The sequence below is a fragment of the Micrasema longulum genome, unplaced genomic scaffold (genome assembly GCF_059751315.1).
Source record: "Micrasema longulum isolate JH-2025_06_02 unplaced genomic scaffold, ASM5975131v1 h1tg000958l, whole genome shotgun sequence".
NCBI lineage: Eukaryota > Metazoa > Arthropoda > Insecta > Trichoptera > Brachycentridae > Micrasema > Micrasema longulum.
The window spans coordinates 255,368-278,296 of NW_028278149.1; the positions used below are offsets into that span (position 1 = coordinate 255,368).

The 22,929-nt window shown below is 34.2% G+C and overlaps 2 protein-coding genes across 2 annotated transcripts in view; one reads left to right on the plus strand and one right to left on the minus strand.

Annotated features, from left to right (window-relative positions):
- Positions 1-1,577: 1,577 nt before the first annotated feature.
- ND-B17.2 (NADH dehydrogenase (ubiquinone) B17.2 subunit) lies at positions 1,578-8,311 on the minus strand. The gene is made up of 4 exons (XM_088232248.1): positions 7,972-8,311; positions 5,721-5,862; positions 2,812-2,868; positions 1,578-1,852 (listed from the first exon to the last, which is right to left on the minus strand). The coding sequence occupies exons 1-4, from the start codon at positions 8,064-8,066 to the stop codon at positions 1,721-1,723; spliced, it is 426 nt and encodes a 141-aa protein (XP_088088374.1). The 5' UTR covers positions 8,067-8,311; the 3' UTR covers positions 1,578-1,720.
- Positions 8,312-10,274: 1,963 nt separating this feature from the next.
- Positions 10,275-22,929, plus strand: part of LOC148277897 (uncharacterized) — a 35,124-nt gene continuing 22,469 nt past the window's right edge. The window contains exons 1-2 of the mRNA XM_088232249.1: positions 10,275-10,818; positions 22,659-22,774. Coding sequence (XP_088088375.1) covers positions 22,697-22,774 — 78 coding nt within the window. The 5' untranslated portion in view covers positions 10,275-10,818; positions 22,659-22,696. The remainder of the gene's footprint in view (positions 10,819-22,658; positions 22,775-22,929) is intronic.

A 22,929-nucleotide genomic window follows, 5' to 3' on the forward strand; every position in this document is an offset into this window, starting at 1 on the left:
TTTCCCTTGGCGTACAGTAGAACTCCAATTAGGCAAAATTGGCAGTTCACAACGGAGTGCTGGTCCCGACCCTGATGTTTGGAAGCGAAGTATGGACTTGGAAAAACAGAGATGAAAGTAGACTGAACCTGTCAAAAAGCGATCTCTCTCGGGCGAATGTGTGATAAAATTATGTACGATAGATGCACAAATGTTGAGATCCGTACATTATGTAAGGCTGAGACAAGCGTTATCGACAACATCAAGAAAGGAGCTCTGCGCTGGTTTGGACATGTAGAGCGAACGGACAGCGAAGGAACGGCTGAGAATATTTACAATGCGAATGTTGATGGATGCAGAGCAGAAATAGAGGAAAACCGAGAAAGACGTGGCATGACCAAATCCAACAGATACTTGAAGATGGACATGTCAAAAGTCGGAATAATCGGCGCGCATGCATGAGAAGATGAATGAATGTAGAGGAAGCGAGATCTATACGCAAAGATAGTGTTGTGGCGTTCTATCCTCTCTGCCTACCCTTACGGAGAAATAGCGTGATGGTTTGTTGTTGAATTAGTAAGTTCTCACAATATAAAATTGCTATTAAGAAATGGATAGTGGAGGTGGGTTGCGCACGGATCGATGAGTGGATCAAGCTAAATAGGTAAAATGTATGTACTGTTTATGAAATTTGTTCTATTGGTATATATAAATTGGTTATGTTTTTTATGATTATTTTAGTTTTTTATTGTTTATTGTGTTAATGATAATTAGGTTAATTGGATTAATTACATTTTTTATTGTTATTATTATGTTAACTTTGTTAAATAGCTAATCTTAGGCATGTTTCCCTCGGCACGGGACACCCCAGAGAGGGAACATTGTTCTGTATAAAAAAAGAATACAAACAATGTAAAAGTATAAATAAATAAATTGGGACCAGACCCCATTCGGATAGTCAGAAATTTGAATAATAGATTTTTTTCCAAAAAAGAGTAACAAATAACATTTTCAGGCGTTGCCGAGTATGTAGGTGAAATAATTTAATTAGCTGAATCTCACCCGCATAAATAAAGGTTTCAGCTCATCAACATCAACAGATTAAAGAATTGAAAGAATAAAGATTTTCAAATATGGGCAGAATGGTGAATGTTACACAGTGTGTAAAGTGGCCACTTAAACCATCCATTGACAGGTCATAAGCCCTGTAGATGCCTAGACTTCTATATTACCTTCTCTTAAATGTTCTTCATCTCTGTTGTAATATGTGAATGTAAACAGCTCCCCAAGGAGTCGAATCCAGTCCTTGTCTACAAAAATTTGGACAAACTCAAAATATTGTTGTTAAATAATATGCTCGTCTTTAAGGCCAGTCTCAGGCTGGAGAAAATGAGATTCAATCTAAATGCACGGAAGCATCTCCCGAGCAATAAGGTTGTTGATGGTTGGAATAAGCTGCCACAAGAGCTGATCTCCATGGGTTCAAAAATGGACTAGATTTGTTTTCGGAAAAGTTTAAGAGCGCCAGCAACTAGCTTTCGATCAAATAGATTTAGCAAGCTGCTCGCTTAAATAATTATTAAAAATAATAAAACTAATTTTAATAGTATGCTCTTTATTTACATTAAATAAAACTATCAGAACTACGACAAATCATTAACTCAGCATTTTCCGGCTGGCGTTTTGTGTACCAAGTGTGAAATCGCCGTGAAGCGACTGTGGCCTCTTCGCTCGTATTCCTTCAGTTCTTTTTCCCTGGCACCCACGGCTCGACTTGCGGCTTTGTGGTGCTGTAGGGGACATATTGGCCCGTGGTTCCGGAGAGATTTTCAGTGTGGTCGGCCATCCACTTGTATTTGGGCCGACATCCGTCCTGAAATTGACGAATTCATTATTATATTTGTTAAGAGGAATAATGTATCGAGGAACTTCGCCTGCAGTGAAAAAGTCGGGCAACTTTTAGGAAAAACTAGGGAATATTTTTTTATTATATTTATTGAAAAAATCGTTTACAAAATAAGTGGTAAGATAAAATAAGTGTTCGTTTTACATTCATTTTTATTTTTACATACGAGATGTGTTCAGAAAATAACGGGAATTTTAAAATTTTGCAGGTTTGGAGAGTCGGATTGTCAAAATTTTGTGTGGATGTGACAGGGTTTAATGAACACCCTGTATAGGTCAACCTTGTAACTGCCCATTGGGCCTATATATAAGTACAATGAGGAATTCCAGCCCAACCCGGAATCAAATTTTAAAAATGTTTTCGTGTACACGTGAATATTTAAAAATTTTGGAGTAGAATGAAATATCTCAAAAACGCACGCAAAAATAAATAAAAAATGTTAAAAATAGTATTCATTTTAAAATCGTAAATAATGACGTCACTCCTTATATCTACGTGTAGTATTTCCGGTTTCCGCTTTAAAGCCCTCGCAACGTTTTGACCATAGAAAAAAAGGGTATAATTTGACATTTCAACCAGAGATTATGTCAACTTTCTAGGTTTTTCTAAATCGAAACGTTCGTAAAAACAACCATAACATAGAAATGAGCAAATTACGATCAACTAAATGAAGTAATCAAAGCAATATTCCATAGATTCTTGTCAGGTCAGTGAAAGTAAGAACACCAACAGTTTCATGACGTCACTAATGAAAAGTGACACACTGATTACAGTCATTTGGCGCGGTATTTGATGAATGTAACTTTAAAAACTCATATCTTTGTAAATAATGCACAAAAAAAAAAATATAAATATGTTTTTCCTTAGTTGAATAGTACGCTAATAGAAGAAAAAAAAAATTAGAAAACGGTGGAATTACTCATTACCTGATGTGGGGGGAGGTCTGTCTTATAGTGCATCCACCCAAACCACTCGGCAGGAATCTGTAATGAAAAATAGTTCTTACAAAAAATGCACTATCAAAATACAGCTATGAGGGATTTCAGTGCCTAGGGAAATCGGTTATAAATAATGTTTTCTTACATGCGGTAAAAATTAGAGCATTGAATAGAGATATATTACATACTTTGAATAGCGATAAAAACAAGTGAAACAGATATAGAAAAATTAAGAGTACAGGTAAACGTCGTTTTGTGTCGGTTTGATTAATGCCGATTTACAATTACACCGGTTTGTGCCGGCGTGGGATTCCCTAGTTCCGCCGACACCAGACGACAGTAGGCGCCGCGATTCTAATAGCAGACACACTTTTACGCATTGTTTTATTCTATTACCGTGTACGCGAGCAGCCTATTGTGTGTGTGAAATTGTTTCCGAGTTAGTTTTCGTTTTGTTTTCAAGAAAACTAAAAAGATACGATTATATTTTAGATTTTTTTATTATGAAAATTAAGAGAATAATGTAACGTGCGGTTGAAATGGGTACCCACTATTTTTTTGCCCATGTATCGCTATCTCGGCCCCACAACGTTACTCTTCTAACATCGCAGCTGACGCACTTCATCCCCCGCGGAGGCCTGAAGGAAATCGTCCCCACCAGAATAGTCACCAAAGTTCGCCTATAAAAGGTCGTGCACCCGCCATGGAAGGCAGAGTTATTTATCTCAACTATCATACCGCTTTCGTGTATTTTGGAACAGTCATGGTACAAGATATTTGCTTTCAAACCGGGAGTTCATCTACTCAGCTATCAGACCGCTTTCATGTATTTCGGAACAGTCCTGGTACTGGGAGATGGCTCTCAGCACTCCAAAAAGGTTAATCCCATGGAGGTTTGACTAAGCTACAAGCAGCCGCTTTCATGCATTTTGGAACAGCTCATGTACTTAGTCAGCTTCCTAAGACTATTCTTGATGGAAATTCGAGTAATGAGTTGCATAATACTCACAAAGCAATTATTACAAATGTGCGCTCTTATTTGAGCCCTTCTGTATTTAATTTGCTATTTATTTAGTGCTCGTTTGAATCCTTGTCAACTTCAACCAAAAAAGTCCATATGATCTTGTCTCGAGTTAACAATACGACAAAGACGGGTCATCAGAGAATTAAGGCCATAGTTTGTTCTATGCTGATGGATGAACATTACTTCATTGTTTCTCAACCTAGGAGTCAGAATATTGAATTTTTCTTGTCCCAGTAATGATGGAACATCGATTATACCATTTAGTATGCCGAACATATACATGGAATCAATATAAGTTCTACGTTTTTGTAGACTAGAAATATTTAACATTGACTCTATATCGGCATAACAATAATACGATTATATTTTAGATTTTTTTATTATGAAAATTAAGAGAATAATGTAACGTGCGGTTGAAATGGGTACCCACTATTTTTTTGCCCATGTATCGCTATCTCGGCCCCACAACGTTACTCTTCTAACATCGCAGCTGACGCACTTCATCCCCCGCGGAGGCCTGAAGGAAATCGTCCCCACCAGAATAGTCACCAAAGTTCGCCTATAAAAGGTCGTGCACCCGCCATGGAAGGCAGAGTTATTTATCTCAACTATCATACCGCTTTCGTGTATTTTGGAACAGTCATGGTACAAGATATTTGCTTTCAAACCGGGAGTTCATCTACTCAGCTATCAGACCGCTTTCATGTATTTCGGAACAGTCCTGGTACTGGGAGATGGCTCTCAGCACTCCAAAAAGGTTAATCCCATGGAGGTTTGACTAAGCTACAAGCAGCCGCTTTCATGCATTTTGGAACAGCTCATGTACTTAGTCAGCTTCCTAAGACTATTCTTGATGGAAATTCGAGTAATGAGTTGCATAATACTCACAAAGCAATTATTACAAATGTGCGCTCTTATTTGAGCCCTTCTGTATTTAATTTGCTATTTATTTAGTGCTCGTTTAAATCCTTGTAAACTTAAACCAAAAAAGTCCAGATGATCTTGTCTCGAGTTAACAATACGACAAAGGCGGGTCATTGGAGAATTTAGGCCATAGTTTGTTCTATGCTGATCGATAAACAGTACTTCATTGTTTCTCAATCTACGAGTCGGAATATTGAATTTTTCTTGTCCCAGTAATGATGGAACATCGATTATACCATTTAGTATGCCGAACATATACATGGAATCAATATAAGTTCTACGTTTTTGTAGACTAGAAATATTTAACATTGACTCTATATCGGCATAACAATAATTACCTCTCTCTAGTCCAAGCATCCACGCTACTTTTCGAAGCGAGCGATGTTGGACTAAGTCAATGTGATTTATGCAATTCACAAAGAATGGGGACCAGACCACTATTCTAGGAGGCATATTCTAGAAGAGGGCGAACAGTCGAGCAATAAAGAGTTTTGATAGTGCGGACATTAGTAAAATCAGAGGATATTCTGTTAATGAAGACAAGTAATTTCAGTGATTTATTTACTGTATTATCTATATGCTCGTTGTATGTCAGTTTATAGTCCAAAACAGCGCCTAAATCTCTGATGGACTTAACTACATCAATTTTGGAGTTTTGTATTAGGTACTCGAAGGAAATCGGTTGTGTTGTTCTATGAAATGACATTGTTTTGCATTTTTTAATATTTAGTTCTAATTTTTTGACTTTACACCATTGGTTAAAAGAGTTAATGTCTGGTTGAAGAAGAAAACCGTCTTGTAAAGTTTGGATTATTTTGAGAATTTTATTGTCGTCCGCAAAGAGCCAAAAGTGAGAGTTAGAGAATGATTTATAAACTAATTGAAAAGCAGGGGTGCCAAATGGGAACGTGTAGTAATAACCAGGTTCGCCAGTGTATCGAAGAATTACCTGGCTTCCGTCGTAGCTCATCCCGTACTGGGGAGCGTATTCCACCCATCTGTTCCTGGACACGAAATAGCGAGGATTTTCAAAGTATTTATTCCCATACTTGTCTTCTCCGACCAGCACTCCGTCCTTCAGGTCATCCTGTCTGAAATCAATCATAAAAATATTGTATATTATTATTACTTATTTAATTGTTGGACATGGGGGTGCTTCATGACATACTTAGTGGACGCCTTGATAGTCCGGCTCTTTTGTCGGAGTTATCATTAAATGTCCCCGGCTACCGCACCCGTCACACATCAAGCTCTCTATTTCATGTGCCAGCAGTTCGTACGAACCCCTTATTGATCCATTTGATTGTAAAAAAATAACATTTAAAATGCGCGTCTTAAAACATACTTTTTTGTCTTATATTCGTACTTAGTTTCAAGAATAAAGTCTTATTTTATCTTATCTTATTTTATTTTATTTTATTATATTTTATCTCTAATTCTTAATATTTTAAATATATTTGTATTTTCGACACTTGACACTTGTGCAATATTTACACACATGTCCACTCTCATTCCAATATAACACCCACTCACCCACCCTCTCACTCACTTACACTCACACAAACACACTAGTATGTATTGTACGTGTATTTAATGTATATCTGTGGATATCTGTCATTGGTTTTATTCTCTGTATATCTTATTTGTTGTATTTTTGTTACATATATTACTGTTGATATCCCCAATAAATAAAAAAAAAAAATAAAAAAAAAAAATTAAAAAAAAGTATTGGTTTCGAATGCACATTATTAATGAATACTAAAAATGAAAATTATTACACAAATATAAATTTCAATTAACATCTGGACAACATGCTTAATAGTACAAATAAACGTCGATCTACGCCGATTTACAATTACGACAGTTAATGCCGGCGTGGGATTCCCCGGTTCGGCCGACACCAGACGACAGTAGGCACCGCGACTCTAATAGCAGACACACTTTTACACATTGTTTTATTCTGGGACATTGGGAGTCTTCCTTAATTCTGACCTTTCTCTTGACGCTCAAATTAGTAGAACGATACATTCATGCTTTTACTAGCTGAGACAGATTAAGTACATACATAAAAATTTGCCAGTTGATGCCGCCCGTAAATTAATAAATGCGTTTGTAGTGCCTAGAGCAGATTATTGTAATGGTATCTACGCAGGTCTACCAATTAATAAAATGACTCGCCTACAGTCTGTATTATGCTTAGATCAGCTACGTCTACAGCGAGAGGAAAAGTTATTATACCTCTACGCAAACAGCGCACTAAATTCAGTAAACGCGCATTTGCGGTCGCAGGCCCTATGGCATGGAATGCTCTCCCAGCAGAGGTGCAAAGCTGTGAGAGTGAAGTGATGTTTCGGAAAAAACTGAAAACGCACTTGTTCTCTAAATCATTTGAATAAATCCGTAGCATGTGATAACAAAATAAATTGTTTTAATGAAATGTATTTATCTATGGAATCACTTTGTAAAGCGCCCTTGAGGTATTATATTACGAAAATGGCGCTATATAAGTCATCCATAATAATAATAATGCCTGAAAACAATTTTCCAATTTTTCAAACTTCTACCTGTTGGTTTTATTACAATATTTTAAGTAAGTTCAAATTTTTGTAGACATTTTTTCGTAGATCAGAAAAATCTTTTAGAGGTAAGTGAAATCAACAAACAGGGCTGGATCTAGCAGCCCGTCACTTACTGAAAAGGGACGGGAATATACAGTTCGTAATACAGGCGGCCTCCGTGGTGTAGTGGTCAAGACGCTTGACTCACGCACGGAAGGTTCCAGGTTCGATTCCCGGTGAGAACACAAAAATTAAAATGTGATTTTTCTCAAGCCTGGGTGCTCTGTGATGTAATTCACCACTGTAATTAGGCCTCCTGGCCTGTTGTGGTGCAAAAAAAAAATGTAAATTAATACTGGCATAATATTCCCCTCTCCCTTGTGAGCAAGTGTCTCTATCTTCGTGCCAACTGAACCTATGGTAGGTCCGGTCCGGCTCTGACGACAGGCCATGTTAATCCCTGTCTTTATTTCTCAAAAAACATTCGTTCAGATTTACCCCGAGGGTAAAATCCTGTAATTGTCTGCATTATTTGGACGCACCTAGGAATATTGTCAATTTTAAACATACACCGGAGAGCATGGAGTCTTCTAATGTCAACGAAAACATAATATTATTATGTAATTATAAAAAAATACTAACCTGTACAATTTGTACAGAGAAGCCCGAATTCCACCATTTTGTCTGATTATCGTAAACAGACGAGCTACTTTATCCAGGGCTAGGTATTTAGCCATTTTTTTAAATCTGTCTTTTATATAATCTCTTTGAATTAAGAGTATTATCCGTCCGAAGCCAAAAATCTAAACTCAAAATCTTAAACGTAGTTTGACAGAAAATTTTAAGGTTGCCATTAGAAAAAAACAAAAAAAAGCAAAATAAAATCGTTATAATAAATGCATAAATAATTACTTTTACTTTAATCAATATTATATTTTAAATGCCTGGGGTCAATAAAATATTAACTGTAACCTATCGTATCAAAATTCAATTTATTTTTAATAGCTGTAAAAGTGCTTAAACATTATTTTTCTAATATGGAAACTCTTCAAAACATTGGCCACACTAAAACATCTGCTCATTATTTTTCAGGTTTTTTCTCTCTACTTTTTTTTGGTACTTCGACAGTTGTGTTAAACTATTGTTTCCTAGAAATAAAGGTTTTTAAAATCAATATTTACTATATGCAATCCCATTTTTAAAATTTCAATTTCAAATTTCATTTTTAAAGTTCTAACCACATTCTTCATCTGGATTTCTATTTTTAATTACAGTTATTTAAAATGGTGTCAAAATTGAAATATTTTGATAAATGACGAAGTTCACTGCTACGGGAAATTTGACATACAAAAAAGTTTTCTTACACGTGGTTAAAAATAAAGCATTGAATTGTGTTGCGAAGTTTTTCAAAAATGTTTGAAAATAATTAATAAAATTGAACTACTTTGTACTACATCACAAGTTTTTGCTAATCAATTAATCAACTACAGAGCTGAATAGATTTCCGGTTTCTGGGAAACCAACTCACCGACGACAGCTATAGTGACGTCACAAAAGAAGCAATTTCAAAATATATAAACATTAAAAAATTATTAAGATGATAATTCGATTCATAAATTACACTTAAGAAAAGGGTTAATTTGATTGTTTATTAACATAAAAACACTGATTTTACTCATAACCTACATTTATAAGAACGCAAATAATTTATGAAAAAATCACACTTGTTCGGGGTTCTGGTGTGTTTACAGACACAGAACTGTATTTTTTATTCCACCCAAAAAAATGCTCTTAAATCAAGTAGGTATGTATCCACGTTACGGTCATTTAATCAGCCCGTTTGCCTACCATGTGAAGAGGTCTCGGGTTCAATTTCTGACATGAATTATGTAATGTAAGGTAATTCAATTTCACTATCTTAGAAAGGAAACCACCAGTTTTGGTATGCCTGTTTATTGTTACTTAAGGTCGAACCGCACTAGAATGGCACTGTGCGGCACTGCGCGGCGCGTCACTGCAACAGGATATATTATTTTCAAATTTTTGAATGAAACAAACAGCAATACGGCTGCGCTTAACTGCGCATACAAAACTTTGCCGCTAAAATGCAGCGACTGAATAGTTTGGTTTAACCGTAAGAACTGTTGACTCTAGGTACTGTAGCTACGTTGTTGTTACCAATCAACATACATACACGACATCTCTTAAAATTGAAATGAAATATTTATTAACAAATGTGTCTTAGCAATATAAAATTTTATTTTCTCTGGACTGGCTTCTGAAGCGTAAGACTGATCAACTTAATGTGACAAAAATGAATAGGATATGCTGCTGTTGGTGTGCCAATTAAATTCCCTATGCACCGTTAGGTGAGGAAAGGGATTAGCGATGGCCTGTCTATAAATATTTAGAAGAAATAAAAATATTATTAGTTTCCTTTGCAAAATATTTATTTTTAGAATGGCCGCGGTCCGCCCATTTTAAACATCCTTTCTAATGTTAACAACTGCTCTGGTCATTACCTGGGAGCAACAAAAAAAAGGAATCTGGCCTTCAGTGACCAGTTCATTCAATAATATCGCTTGAAGTCATGACTGTAAAGACTATTTTCGCATAGAAAAATATTTGGGAAGGAAAATAAGACAGGGTTCAAATCCTTTTAGTTTGCATTTAAAAATACTACTAATGCCAGATTGTATAACGATTATTTTGCCGTGAGTTATTTAAGGCGCTTACAACTGTATTGAAATTCAAACGTCATAGACATATTGAAGCCAGGTAGATCTTCGTAGGTACGTACACATTTTAAAAATTATCGAATGAGATTTCATACGTTTAGTAAAAAGATATCTCCATTCAATGCATGTACGGTGACTTCTCAAGTGATGTTTTGTACTTTTTATGCCGGATATTGAATTTAAAGCAAAGTTTGCAGTCGGTTGTCATTTCGAGCCGTAGGATCTTAGTTTGAAAGGAGTCGTATGCCGTGCCAACTTCATTTCATTGTTTGAAACATTTTTTCAAGGAAATGACAGTTTGTGCTAATTTTGATGGCAGGGTAACTCAAAAACTTGACCGACGAATGTTTAATATTGTGTTAATGTTATAAAAAGGCCGTGTCTTCGGGTTAAGTGCAACTTTTTAAAGAAATTAACTGTCGGAATTTCATTTTAAATTGTTACAAGCGGATGCTGTGTAGAAGTTGATTGTTAAATGTTTTGTTTTCGTTGTTAAAATCTCATTAATCAAAGTTTTCAGATGTTTTTGTGTGTTTTAAATCAAAATACTATAAAACAACACGTTTTAAAGGTTTTTTTACACGTCGCGCGTGTTTATTGTAAGATTAATCTGTGACAAACTTGTGAATTGAAATTTAAACTACGTTCAAGTTTTTTTGAAGTGTTGTGTTGAAAATTCAGAACTTTTGATGGAGTCCAGTTGCGGTGTCAGTTCTAGGAAGAAACAGTGAATTTAGAAAGAAAAAAACAGGTTTGTTTTCATTTTAATAACTCTCGATAACTTCCGACCCGAAAATAGTTGTACTCGAGAGCTTCATGTTGATATTTTGTTTTTTTCCTGTTTCAAATAATGTACACGTTACACGTGTTTCCATAATAGGTGTCCCTTTTAAAAAATAATTTTTACTCAATCTTATTATGCATGTTTTAAAAATGCCCAAAATTAAATAAAAATTACGATTGTAAATTTTATTCTAAAACTTTCATTTTGTGATACCTTTTGATTTTCCGCTATTTTTTTATTACACGAAGGCTAAATGAGAAAAAAATAGTTTTTATGTGTGTGCATAATGAAGAAAACCATAATGTAATAAATTAAATAGTACCCCATCTATTCACTATTTATTTCTTTTCTTTGAATTTTTTTTTGCTTTCTCATTTTTTCTGATTCCTTATGAAAGTATTTTTTGTGATAAAAAGATTACTGCATATCGCCTAATACTATGTTGCTACTTTTGTTTTTAAAAAATTAATAGATATGAAATAAAAATACCATCGCCGCTCAGGCAAAATCCCAAAAATCGCCATTTTGAGCAATCGCAATTTAAAAGTTTACAGATGAAGGAAACATCAGATTTCTGTGTTTATTTATTTTTATTCATACAAATACATACGTATTACAAAAAAAAAAAAAAAACAATAATAACGTATCCCAAACTCCATGAGGCCAAGGGCCCTGCGTTGAGTTGGGAAACAACATAATGGAAAGTGGAAGGACGTACATAATTAAATAATAGCAAAAATAAAAATGAAATATTATTACATAAACATACATATATTTCAAAGGGCATCTGTACAACACGCTTAATAGTATATAAATCTATGTAATATCTCGCAGCAGTCTCCTGCAATGGTCTCTTCCCTTAGACAAAATCCAGACTTGTACACTCCTTCTGAAAATGGCTTTCGTTTTGGAGAACTTAATATGTTCATCCAGGACATTGAACACTCTTGGGGCCACAAAAGAGAAAGTAAAGTTTTGTAAGTTTTAAACATACAGCATAATTTCTTCATGTCTTTTTAATAAATTCTGTTGATAACTTTTTCTTTCAGATACATTGTTATATATCTGAAAGGTTTTTAATATGGCAAAATGGCTCAAATTAGGTTTAGTGACATTTGCTTGTTTACAATCTGGACAATGAAAACCAAGAGTTTTTTAAAAATATCATTTGTATTTTTTAAAGAAACATTTGTGTTCTTGTGATTTGCCCGAACATTTAGATTTTGTGGGCCAATTTCAACGAGTTGTAAATAACTCACTATTATAAAATAGGAATTAATTTGTGGTAGAGTGGGGTACGAACCTTGGATCTTTGATCCGTGTGTGCACAACACTATCCACAGGACCACAACCCGATTATTTTAATTTTAATCTAGATTAAATTAGTGAAAGGAAGAAAATATTATCAATGAATATAAGAATATTGTACTAAATGTTATTAAATATTTGTATATAACCACCCACTTTTCTATGTCTACCGGTTTCGAGACGTACCCGTCTCTTCGTCAAAACACCAATTAAACCAACATGTTAAAAAACAAATTGTTCCGATTTACGCAACTTTTTTCTAAGTGCTAACTGAGTTATGTTGGTGACTTGCCTCTTAAAGAACATGATTTTACGCTTTTAATATTGGGTTAAAAACGGACTTTTTTAGGTCTAGTGATTTTTGCCTGAGCGGCAACGATAATATACAGGGTGTTCTTTAAACCCTGTCACATCTGAAACTACGATGATCAGTATGGTCAAGAAGACATATTAGCATATTAAAAAAAATATTTAGAACCAAGAAAATTTAAAAAAAAATATATTAAAAAAACAAATGGTTGCTTACTTCTAATGGGAAAAGTGAGGAGAGCGCGGCGCAGTGTCAGACTCCCCCCTTCTCCCTCCTCGTTTCACCCCTGCAGAAGTAAGCAACCATTTGCTTTTTTTGATATTTTATTTTAAAGATTTTATTCGTTCTAAAAAAATATTTTAATGTGCCAATATGTCTTTTTGCTCATACTGATCATCGTGGCTTCGGATGTGACAGGGTTTAAAAAACACTCTGTATTTACCACTAACTCTGAATTCAGGAAAATAAATTTTGGGTTTTTGGGACTTTGTAAGGAATTATGTAAAAAGAGAACGGACGCAGCAAACTCCAATGACAATTGTCATGAAGTGGAAGTGATACGGTTGTATGGGTCGTATACTGCGGATGCCTCCTAAGAGCCCTAACCAGGCTTCCCTACTTTACAAGGCATAATATTCTCGACGTCCTGGTGTATAAGGTGGCCACTTAATACAGCCTATGACAGGTCATAAGCCCTGTAAATGCCTAGACTTCCATGTTTCCTTCTCTAAAATGTTCCTTATCTCTGTTGTTATTTGTTAGTACTGAAATGCGTTTATTTTATGATTTACTGTGTTGTTTTCTGTGGGAATCCATAGGAAAAGTATAAACCGTGCAGTAAATATAATTCGATACAAACTCAATTAAGATAATAAAAAATCAATATGTATCTTTTTTGGGTGATCCCGTGTAAGTTGGATTCGTTTCGACGGTTCGGCTACCATGACAGGAGCCTTCTTCAGAGTGAACTGTGTGTTTTGTAGAAAAAATATATGTTAATGTACTAGTAATTTGTAGCGTATCGCAGTCGGTGGTAGGCGCATACCGTGTCATTTTTGTAGTGTGTTGTGCCGGTAACCATGTTGAGTTTTCTACATAACTCACAGTTTACCCCGAAGGTGGCTCCTGCAATGGTAGCCGGAACGATGGAACGAATCCAACTTGCACGGGATTACCCAAAAATTAGTTTGTAAATTAATTAAAATTTGCATACTAGCACTATGATAAATAATACACTTAACCTAACATATTTCAACAGAGATGAAGAACATTTTAGAATATAGAATTCTAGGCATCCACAGGGTTTATGACTTGTCATTGGCTGGTTTAAGTGGCCACTTTACACACTGTGTAACATTCACCATTCTGCCTTTATTTGAATATCTATATTCCTTAAATTCTAATATCTATTGACGTTTGTGAAGTTAAAGAGCTGAAACCTTTATTGTTGTGGGTGAGATTCATCTGTCGAATATGTTAATATTAACAGCTCCTTAAGGGGTTAAATCCAGTCCTTGTCTACAAAAATTTGGACAAACTCAAAACATTAAAAAAAAGTTAAACTTAACCATAATTGGACGAAGTTATGCAGAAAGCGTCCAACCCTCAAAATGCTAAAAATGAGTAATGCCGGTTTCGATAGCATACTACGATGTCTTTATGTGCTGAAAACGTCCAAACTCCAAGTACCATACTTTTTTTGCCGATTAAATAAATTTTTAACCCACATCACGGCTTTCACTGTTATATTAACAAACGTCCAAGAGGTTTGACTGTTATCTGCGGCTCTTTTTTTATATCTTTTTTTCAATTTATACTTGGCAAAAAAATATAGCATTTGGAGCTTGGACGTTTTCACCACATAAAGATATTTATTTATTTATTTATTTATTTATTTATTTATTTATTTATTTACGGACAAAGTCCATTATAAACATTACAATTAAAAGAAATTTTTACAAAGGAATAAAAAAATATAAGGAACAGAAATAAGCAGCAAAGACAGATGATAGATTTTTTAGATTAAGTAAAAAGCATAGGCTAACTATACAGATTCTTTAGCTGATTTGTAAAGAAAGACATCCTTACACCATAATAATCAAGATCTTGATGATCGTTCACCCGCCTGATCATTCTGGGCAAAGGCGACTGTGCACCATAATTGGTCCTGTAGTGACCGAGGAAAAGCATTTCATTATTTCTTAGTCTACGGGTGGGAACGTTAAAAAGAATCTTTTGCAAAATTTCAGGGGCATCAATGAGACAGTTCATAATTTTATACATGCAGATTATATCTGCAATGCATCTGCGTTTTTCAAGACTTGATATGCTTAAAAACCTCTCCATATCAGAATATGAATAGTCTCCTCTTTCCAATCCCATCTTCCATGCAATTTTTCTTATAAAACGATGTTGAACTGATTCAAGGCGCTTGATATGAACAGCATAATGAGGGGACCAGATTACAGATGCATATTCAAGAATAGGGCGAACTAAAGAGCAATAAAGTGTTTTAAGTGTAAGCATACTTTGGAAATCAGACGTAGTTCTATTAATAAAGCCTAAAATTTTTAAGGATCTGTTTACTATATTATCAAAGTGTTCCAGAAAAGTTAGTTTATTATCTAGGATCACTCCAAGATCTCTTATAGAGGTGACAATCGAAAGAACTTGGCCATTAAGTTTATAATCAAAAATAAAAGGATGTTTACATTTATGGTATGAAATAATTTTGCATTTATCGATGTTAAGTTCCATGTTATTAGTTTTGCACCAAGTATGAAATGCATTTATGTCTTCTTGGAGTCTGACACAGTCATCAATATTTTTAATTAGCTTAAGTATCTTGTTATCGTCATCAAAAAGCCAGAATTTTGTAAAAGAAAAAACATTAGCAGCATCATTAACAAACAGATTAAATAGAAGAGGGGCCAAGTGGGCACCCTGTGGTACACCAGAAGTTACTAGGAAGCTATTTGATATGAAGTTATTGATTTTTACACTTTGTTTTCTATGTGAGAGGTAGGATTTTAAAAACGATAAAAAGGGATCTCTAATGCCTACAGCACGAAGTTTAGCACATAAAATGTTGTGATCAACTTTGTCAAAGGCCTTGGAGAAGTCTGTATACAGTACATCAGCTTGAAGATTATTCTCGAACGCTGTAAAAATAGTATCAGTAAAAGAAAGCAAATTGGTCGTCGTTGATTTGGCTGTCCTAAATCCATGCTGCTCCTCAATCAGCACATTTTTAAATATAGGTGTTATTTTTTTTGTAATAATTGATTCGAATAGTTTAGGTACAGGAGATATCATTGAAATGGGTCTATAGTTAGTTACGTTAGATTTATCACCAGATTTGAATATCGGTCTTATTATAGAAATTTTCCAAATATCAGGAAATACACTCGTTGTTAAAGACATATTAAACAGTAAAGACAGAGGCTTGGCAAGACTAGATTTACAATTTGATAGTAGTATTTCAGGAATACCATCTGGACCAATACATTTACCATTACCAAGTTTACTTAGAGCGATTCTGACATCCTCAGCTGACACTTCACAATTATTCAGGTCTACAGTATTAGTATAGCTAAATAAGGAATTAACATTGGAAGAATTATTAACATATACTGAAGAAAAATGCGTTGCAAAAAGATTAGCTATGTCGGTACCATTAGATGCGTGTTTATCTTTAAGAAACATACTTATTGGCAGATCGTTATTGAAACGCTTATTAGAAACAAAACTCCAAAACTTTTTGGGATTTATGGACAACATTGTTTCAGTTTCATTGATGTATGATCTATAACAATTGGATGATTCAGACTTCGCAAGTTCTCTTAGTTGAGAAAATTGTTGATAAAATTTGAGATTCCCAGTTTGTTTATAAAGTTTGTGGATCCTTTTCTTTTTCAAAATCAGAGTCTTTAAATCAGAGCTAAACCATTTTGGAAACTTAGGTTGAATAAAATTTCCTTTTGGGATAAATTGTTCCATCCCAATTGCGACTTTATCATTAAATAAGATGACTGCATCATTTATATGAGAATTGCTTAGAATACTGTTCCAATCAATTTCTGAAAGATATTGACTGAGGCCAGCATAATCACCATCTTTAAATTTAAGATATAATGAGTCATTAGGTTTGAGTAAGTTATTAGAAAATGAATGGCAAATATCTCCAGAAAGTGGAGGGTGATGTTTATCGACTGGTAATAATGGATCAATGGATTCAATGACAGTAGAATTAGAATTATTGCTAAAGATTAGATCAAGGCAATAGTTTGAGCAGTTAAGTATAGAATTTAATTGGAACATGTTTAAATATGAGAAAATGTTAACAATTAGAGAAGCATTTACAGATATGGGGTTTGCCACATTAACGCCTTCATTGTCGTTGATCCAAGTTACTTTAGGCAAGTTATAGTCTCCGCAGATGAAAATAGAGTTAGAAACTACCGATACTTTTTCCACCATGTCAGAATGGGATTTGTAAATATCAATTGACGATGTCGGAGGAATGTAGACACACCCAATTACAAGTTTTTTGTGACCAATTCTAACACACAAATATATTTGATCAGCTACACAGTTTGATGAATCAATTACATTACAAGATATTCTTTTGCTGACACAAATCATAACACCTCCTCCTCTCGTCTTGCCATAAGTTGTAGAACGATCGCATCTAAAAATATTGTAGTCAGTCAGCCCAAGTTCAGAAGATTCGATACTATCATTTAGCCATGTTTCGGTGAGAAAAATGATGTCATAGTGGCAGATAGCAATATTGCACATGAGAGAATTTAATTTAGTATTTACACCTCGTACATTTTGGTAGTAGTATGAAAATGAGTTAGAGGTTGCAACTGGACGATTTAGTTTTTAGATATCGCAGTATGCTATCAAAACCGGCATTAAACTCATTTTTAGCATTTTGAGGGTTGGATGCTTTGGCATAACTACGTTTTTCTACACGATATACAAAATATTTTTCCCTATCCCCAATGTACAAAAAGCATTTTGCTCGATAAGTGGAGACGCTTTCAGCTTCCCCGAGTGCAGTGATAACAGTGACCGTGAAAATCTGCGCACATATTTTATTTTTTATTTTTATTTTATTAGGGAAATCAACAGTTCTACATACATATTTTTAGTAAACAAACAGATATAGTGTATAAACTCAGAACTAATAACAGATTTCCACATAGTATACAAAGTTAGTAAAGAAAATATATTACATATCAAATAAATACATACAATTTATACATATCAAAATGTTATTTTCATGTACTCAATAATCAAAGATTTTTTAATTATTAATTTTAAGAACATTAAGTTACTGTAAATTGGGCGGGATAAGGACAAGAATGCTTGAAGAGAGGATAAGGAGGGGAGGGGAGATGTACATATTTATTATTATAATGTCTACTAAGTTACATAATACATTTTTAGTGTAAATTTTAAATCTGACAGAGTGATGTTTGTGTAATAAAAATGTTTAGAAAGTTAGTAAACGTCACTCTGTTTGCGTGATTTTTTTTCAATATGGCACCCCTACCTACATTCGCAGGTACCTACTTACACAGATGTTTTTTTTGTGGCTATTTCGAAATTTTGAGCTCGCTACCTGCCCCGCGAAGGCGGGTCGATTTTGAAGTTCAAAAACGCCGAATGAAGCAAAATAAAATGGCGTATTGTGGATTTATTTTCTATTGTCAATTTTCGAACAATGCGCACTGATGAACCTTATTGAGAATGTAAAAAAAAATATATTTATCTTCGTAGTGTATTTTAGTTTGTATAGTTATGGTGGTAATGGTGACAATAAATTATTATGTCCCTTTTTTTACAATTTATTTTCGTCACTTTTATTTCGAAACTTGACTGACTTTATTTATTTTTTGAAAACTTGATTTTTTTTCAGAGCATAGCACATATAATTAAGAATAGTCCAGAAACCGCATACGCACATCAAATAGAAGGCGACTCAACTACTCGTAAATGAGTAGGTTTACGTTTTGCCCCATTAGTTTCTTTGTAGACGTCGCTCAGTACGCAACTCCTGTTTTGAATTCAACTATGCCGTGTTGTGTCCTTTTAAAGTGTACAAATACTGCTAGGAGCAGATCGGGTTGTGGTCCCGTGGCTAGTGTCTCGGACTCATGTACCAAAGGTCCGTGGTTCGAATTCCACTCTACCCCAACTTGATTCCATTTTCTAATAGTGAGTTATTTACAACTCGTTGAAAATGGCCCTCAAAATTAAATATTTGGGTATATCATAAAAACGCAAATATTTCTTTTTAATTAAAAAAAAAAAAAACATAAAGACACAGGATGGCATCACATTGCATGTGTAATTAACAAACGAATTGTTAAGAAGCAAATGAATTACTTAAAAAAATAATTATTTTTCCATCTGTCAGATTGTCGAAGAAACAAAATGGAAAATTCGTTAGTGTTGCCAGGGTAGAATTTTTTTTACCCTACTTCGCTCATTAAATAAAAGAACTAATGAAAATTAGACCTCGGATTAAACAACGCCGTGGGGGACATTTGAACGACATTATCTTCAAACTGTTATTGACAATTCAATTCCATAAATTAAAAAAATACTTGTTTATTTTTATTACCATATACTTTTTTTAATATTTTTTACTATTATATCAAATTGCATCGTAGTATTGGCAAATACGCATTTCATAGATACATATTTTTATTTCTTATTTTTTCGTGATAATATATGCTCGCTTGTTTATTAATTTAACTTAAAAATGTCTTTCTTGCTTACCGTAACACTTTATTTATTGTTTGCTTTACAGAATTTATTTCATAAGCTTATATCCTTGCATTTTTTGTTTATATGCTTACTGTTGTTTCTTGCATACCTTTGTTATTATTGTTTTTTTTTTACTTTGTAAAACTTTTTATTTTATCCTTTTGAACTAATTTCACATATTTTTTCTGTATATTCTGTGTTTATTATTTAGTATGTTAGCATGTATTTCATTTTTATTTTTTGTAAATGCCTTTTGGGCGTTAATGAACAAAATAAATAAATAAATAAAACATCAAATATTATTTAACGTGATATAAAAATATCTGTTTTGTGTCAAATAAAATTTGTTTTATATTTTAAATTCAAAGTTCATAAATTAAATTAATCATATTAAATGACCCTTTATTTATCTAATATGTTGTGTCAATCAATGTTTCCGCGTGCACAATAAAATTTTAGAGAAATTAACAAATTCCTTTTTTTTTTTTTTTACGTTACATTTGTGTTAAGATTATTTTTTTTCCCATCAAGCAACATTACCCGGCGACTAAACGTATGCGCGCGGCGAAAGTGTGTCTAAGTGGGGGAATTATTGGACACAGTCCGATGTATTCAAATATGATTCTACGCTTCTTCTGGACTATTCTTAATTCTATGGCATAGCACATAAAATTATAATACATAGTTCAGAAATTGCGTACGCGCATCAACCTGAATCCGACTAAACTACTCATAAATTAGTAGTTTTACGTTTTGGCCATTAGTTACTCTGTAGACGTCGCTTAGTACGCAACTGCGGATTTTAATTCAATTACTCCGTGTTGCTTCGTTTTTAAGTGTCAAAATACGGCTGGAATTAAAAGGGAATAGGTTGGGATCAAATTTCATGTGTAAGTAGCGAATTCACAAATAATATTATTTAAGAATTCGATTATTTTACCGTCTGTCAGATTGTTAAATTTATTTAACAAGGCGGACTCGTTTTAACAAGGCGGACATTTTGTTAGTATTGCCAGGCTAGTCGTATCTTTAACCGGCTTTCTATCAACAAGCCTTAGTATTAATAACTAAATGATTATTTAATTATTAGTTTAGGTCGAGAAAAATCGGAAAATTGACTCAAAATACATTCTTAAATAATAAATGGTATAAATTAATATTTAAATTTATTTCAACAGAGAGGAAAAACATCTTTGGGAAGAGAATATGGGAGTCTAGGCATTTACAGGGCTTATGACCTGTCATTGGCTGGTTTAAGTGGCCACTTTACACACTGTGTAACATTCACCATTCCGCCTATGTTTGAACATCCAAATTTCCTCAACTCTTCCATCTGTTGTTAATTAAAATCTAATTTCTTAAAATATTTGAGACATTTTGTGGTTATTATTATTATTATCATGGATAACTTATATAGCGCCATTTTCGTAATATAACACCTCAAGGGCGCTTTACAGAGTGATTATATAAAGATGTAAATTTAATTTTAACTTTAAATTTATTTCAACAGAGAGGGAAATTTTTGAGGAGAGAATATGGAAGTCTAGGCATTTACAGGGCTTATGTCCTGTCATTGGCTGGTTTAAGTGGCCACTTTACACACTATGTAACATTGACCATTCTGCCCATGTTTGAACATCCACACTTCCTCGGCTCTTCCATCTGTTGACTTTTGCAAAGCAAAAGAGCTGAAACCTTTATCACGTGGGTGCAATTTTTTGAACATGTGTAAAAACTGCATTAAATGTTAATTAGTGTGGATGTATTATCATTTTAAGTTTTTTTTAAATATATATTCTATTTTTTTTTTTATCATATACTCGTATATTCAAAATGATATAAACTCTTATAAATAAACAATATTTTGAGTTTGTCCAAATTTTTGTAGACTAGGACTGGATTCATTAAACTCCCTGGGGAGCTGTTTATATTAACATATTACAACAGAGATGAAGAACATTTAAGAAAAGTTAATATAGAAGTCTAGGCATCTACAGGGCTTATGACCTGTTAATGGCTAATAATAATATAATAGGTAATAACCTTACATATAATTACTTTATAATATGGAAACTTCGCTGGTCCATTAGAGTTAAGTCTAACTGTGTAAAATACAAAACTTTGTAACTGTACTGTATGTTTCCTAAATAAAATAAAAAAAGGAAAATTAAAATAGAATGTAGAGGAAGCGAGGTCTGTATGCCAAGATAGAGTGTTATGGCGTTCTATCCTCTATGCCTACCCCTACGGCGTGATGGTTTGTTTGTTTGTTTGTTTTGATGTATAAAAGTAGATCTGTATAGAATAAAAAAAAAACATGTACCTTTTATCAACATATTACAACAGAGATGAAGAACATTTAAGAAAAGGTAATATAGAAGTCCAGGCATCTACAGGGCTTATGACCTGTCAATGGCTGGTTTAAGTGGCCACTTTACACACTGTGTAACATTCACCATTCTGCCTATATTTGAACATCTATCTTCCTTCAATTCTTTCATCTGTTGATGTTTGCGAAGTTAAAGAGCTGAAACCTTTATTTATGCGGGTGAGATTCGTCTAATTGAATTATTTCACCTACATACTAGGCAACGCCTGAAAATGTTATTTTTTCAATTTCTATACTTCTTCATGGACCAGGTAATTTATCACTAATATTTTGAGTTTGTCCAATATTATCAATATTATCTTCTATTGGATAATATTGGTAATATTGCTTGTGTTCTCCCTGTACTGACATATGGCTGTGAAACTTTTGTGTTCACGAAAAAAAAATTACACAAATTATCAGTGACACAGAGAGCCATGGAAAGGAGAATGCTGGGTACTTCGTTGAGAGACAGAAAAACCAATACATGGATTAGAGCGAGAACAAAGATCACCGATGTGCTCCATAGGGCTGCCAACCAGAAATGGAGCTGGGCTGGTCATATAGCCAGAATCACAGACTCTAGATGGACCAAAATAAGTCCCGGAATGGCGACCCAGAACGGGTAGAAGAAGTGTCGGCAGGCCTCAGACAAGGTGGTCTGATGACATAGGACGAGTTGCAGGAAGTGGTTGGATGCGGTTGGCTCAGGATAGGGAAATATGGAGACTAAAGGGGGAGGCCTATGTTCAACATTGGACAATAGACGGCTGATGATGATGATGATGATTATTATCTTCTATATTACCTTTTCTTAAATGTTCTTCATCTGTGTTGTAATATGTTGATATAAACAGCTCCCCAGGGAGTTGAATCCAGTCCTTGTCTACAAAAATTTGGACAAACTCAAAATATTGATGTACCTTTTATGAAATTTATTAATAATTTTTTTTTAAAAATGTAATGCTTAATACAATTTGAAGATAAATAAACGTATGAGTACACGAGGGTTATAATATCCTGTTGGTATAATTTCAGGTCCTTGAAAGTGATGGTCTGCAGCTAGCGCTGGTGGGATGTCGCGACGGGGGCCGTGTGCGGACTGCGATCCTTCCACAGCATCTACCGCTTCTGTCTCTAGCGACTTACACAAGGTAATGCCTTGACCAATAACAAATTGCGCTGGTCAACATGATTTTTGTATCACGAGTACCAATAGAGACTACACATTGCGATTAACTTAATGCAATTTCTCCATCACCCACAGAATTTCGTCTCGAATTATAGTAGCCGAGGGTTGGAACTCCTA

Excerpts from the sequence above, each read along its gene's own strand:
- ND-B17.2 (XM_088232248.1), bottom strand. The coding sequence starts at position 8,066 with ATGGCTAAATACCTAGCCCTGGATAAAGTAGCTCGTCTGTTTACGATA. Across the intron at positions 5,863-7,971 it reads TCTCTGTACAAATTGTACAG|ACAGGATGACCTGAAGGACG; the intron begins GTTAGTATTTTT and ends GATTGATTTCAG. Across the intron at positions 1,853-2,811 it reads CAGACCTCCCCCCACATCAG|GACGGATGTCGGCCCAAATA; the intron begins GTAATGAGTAAT and ends CGTCAATTTCAG.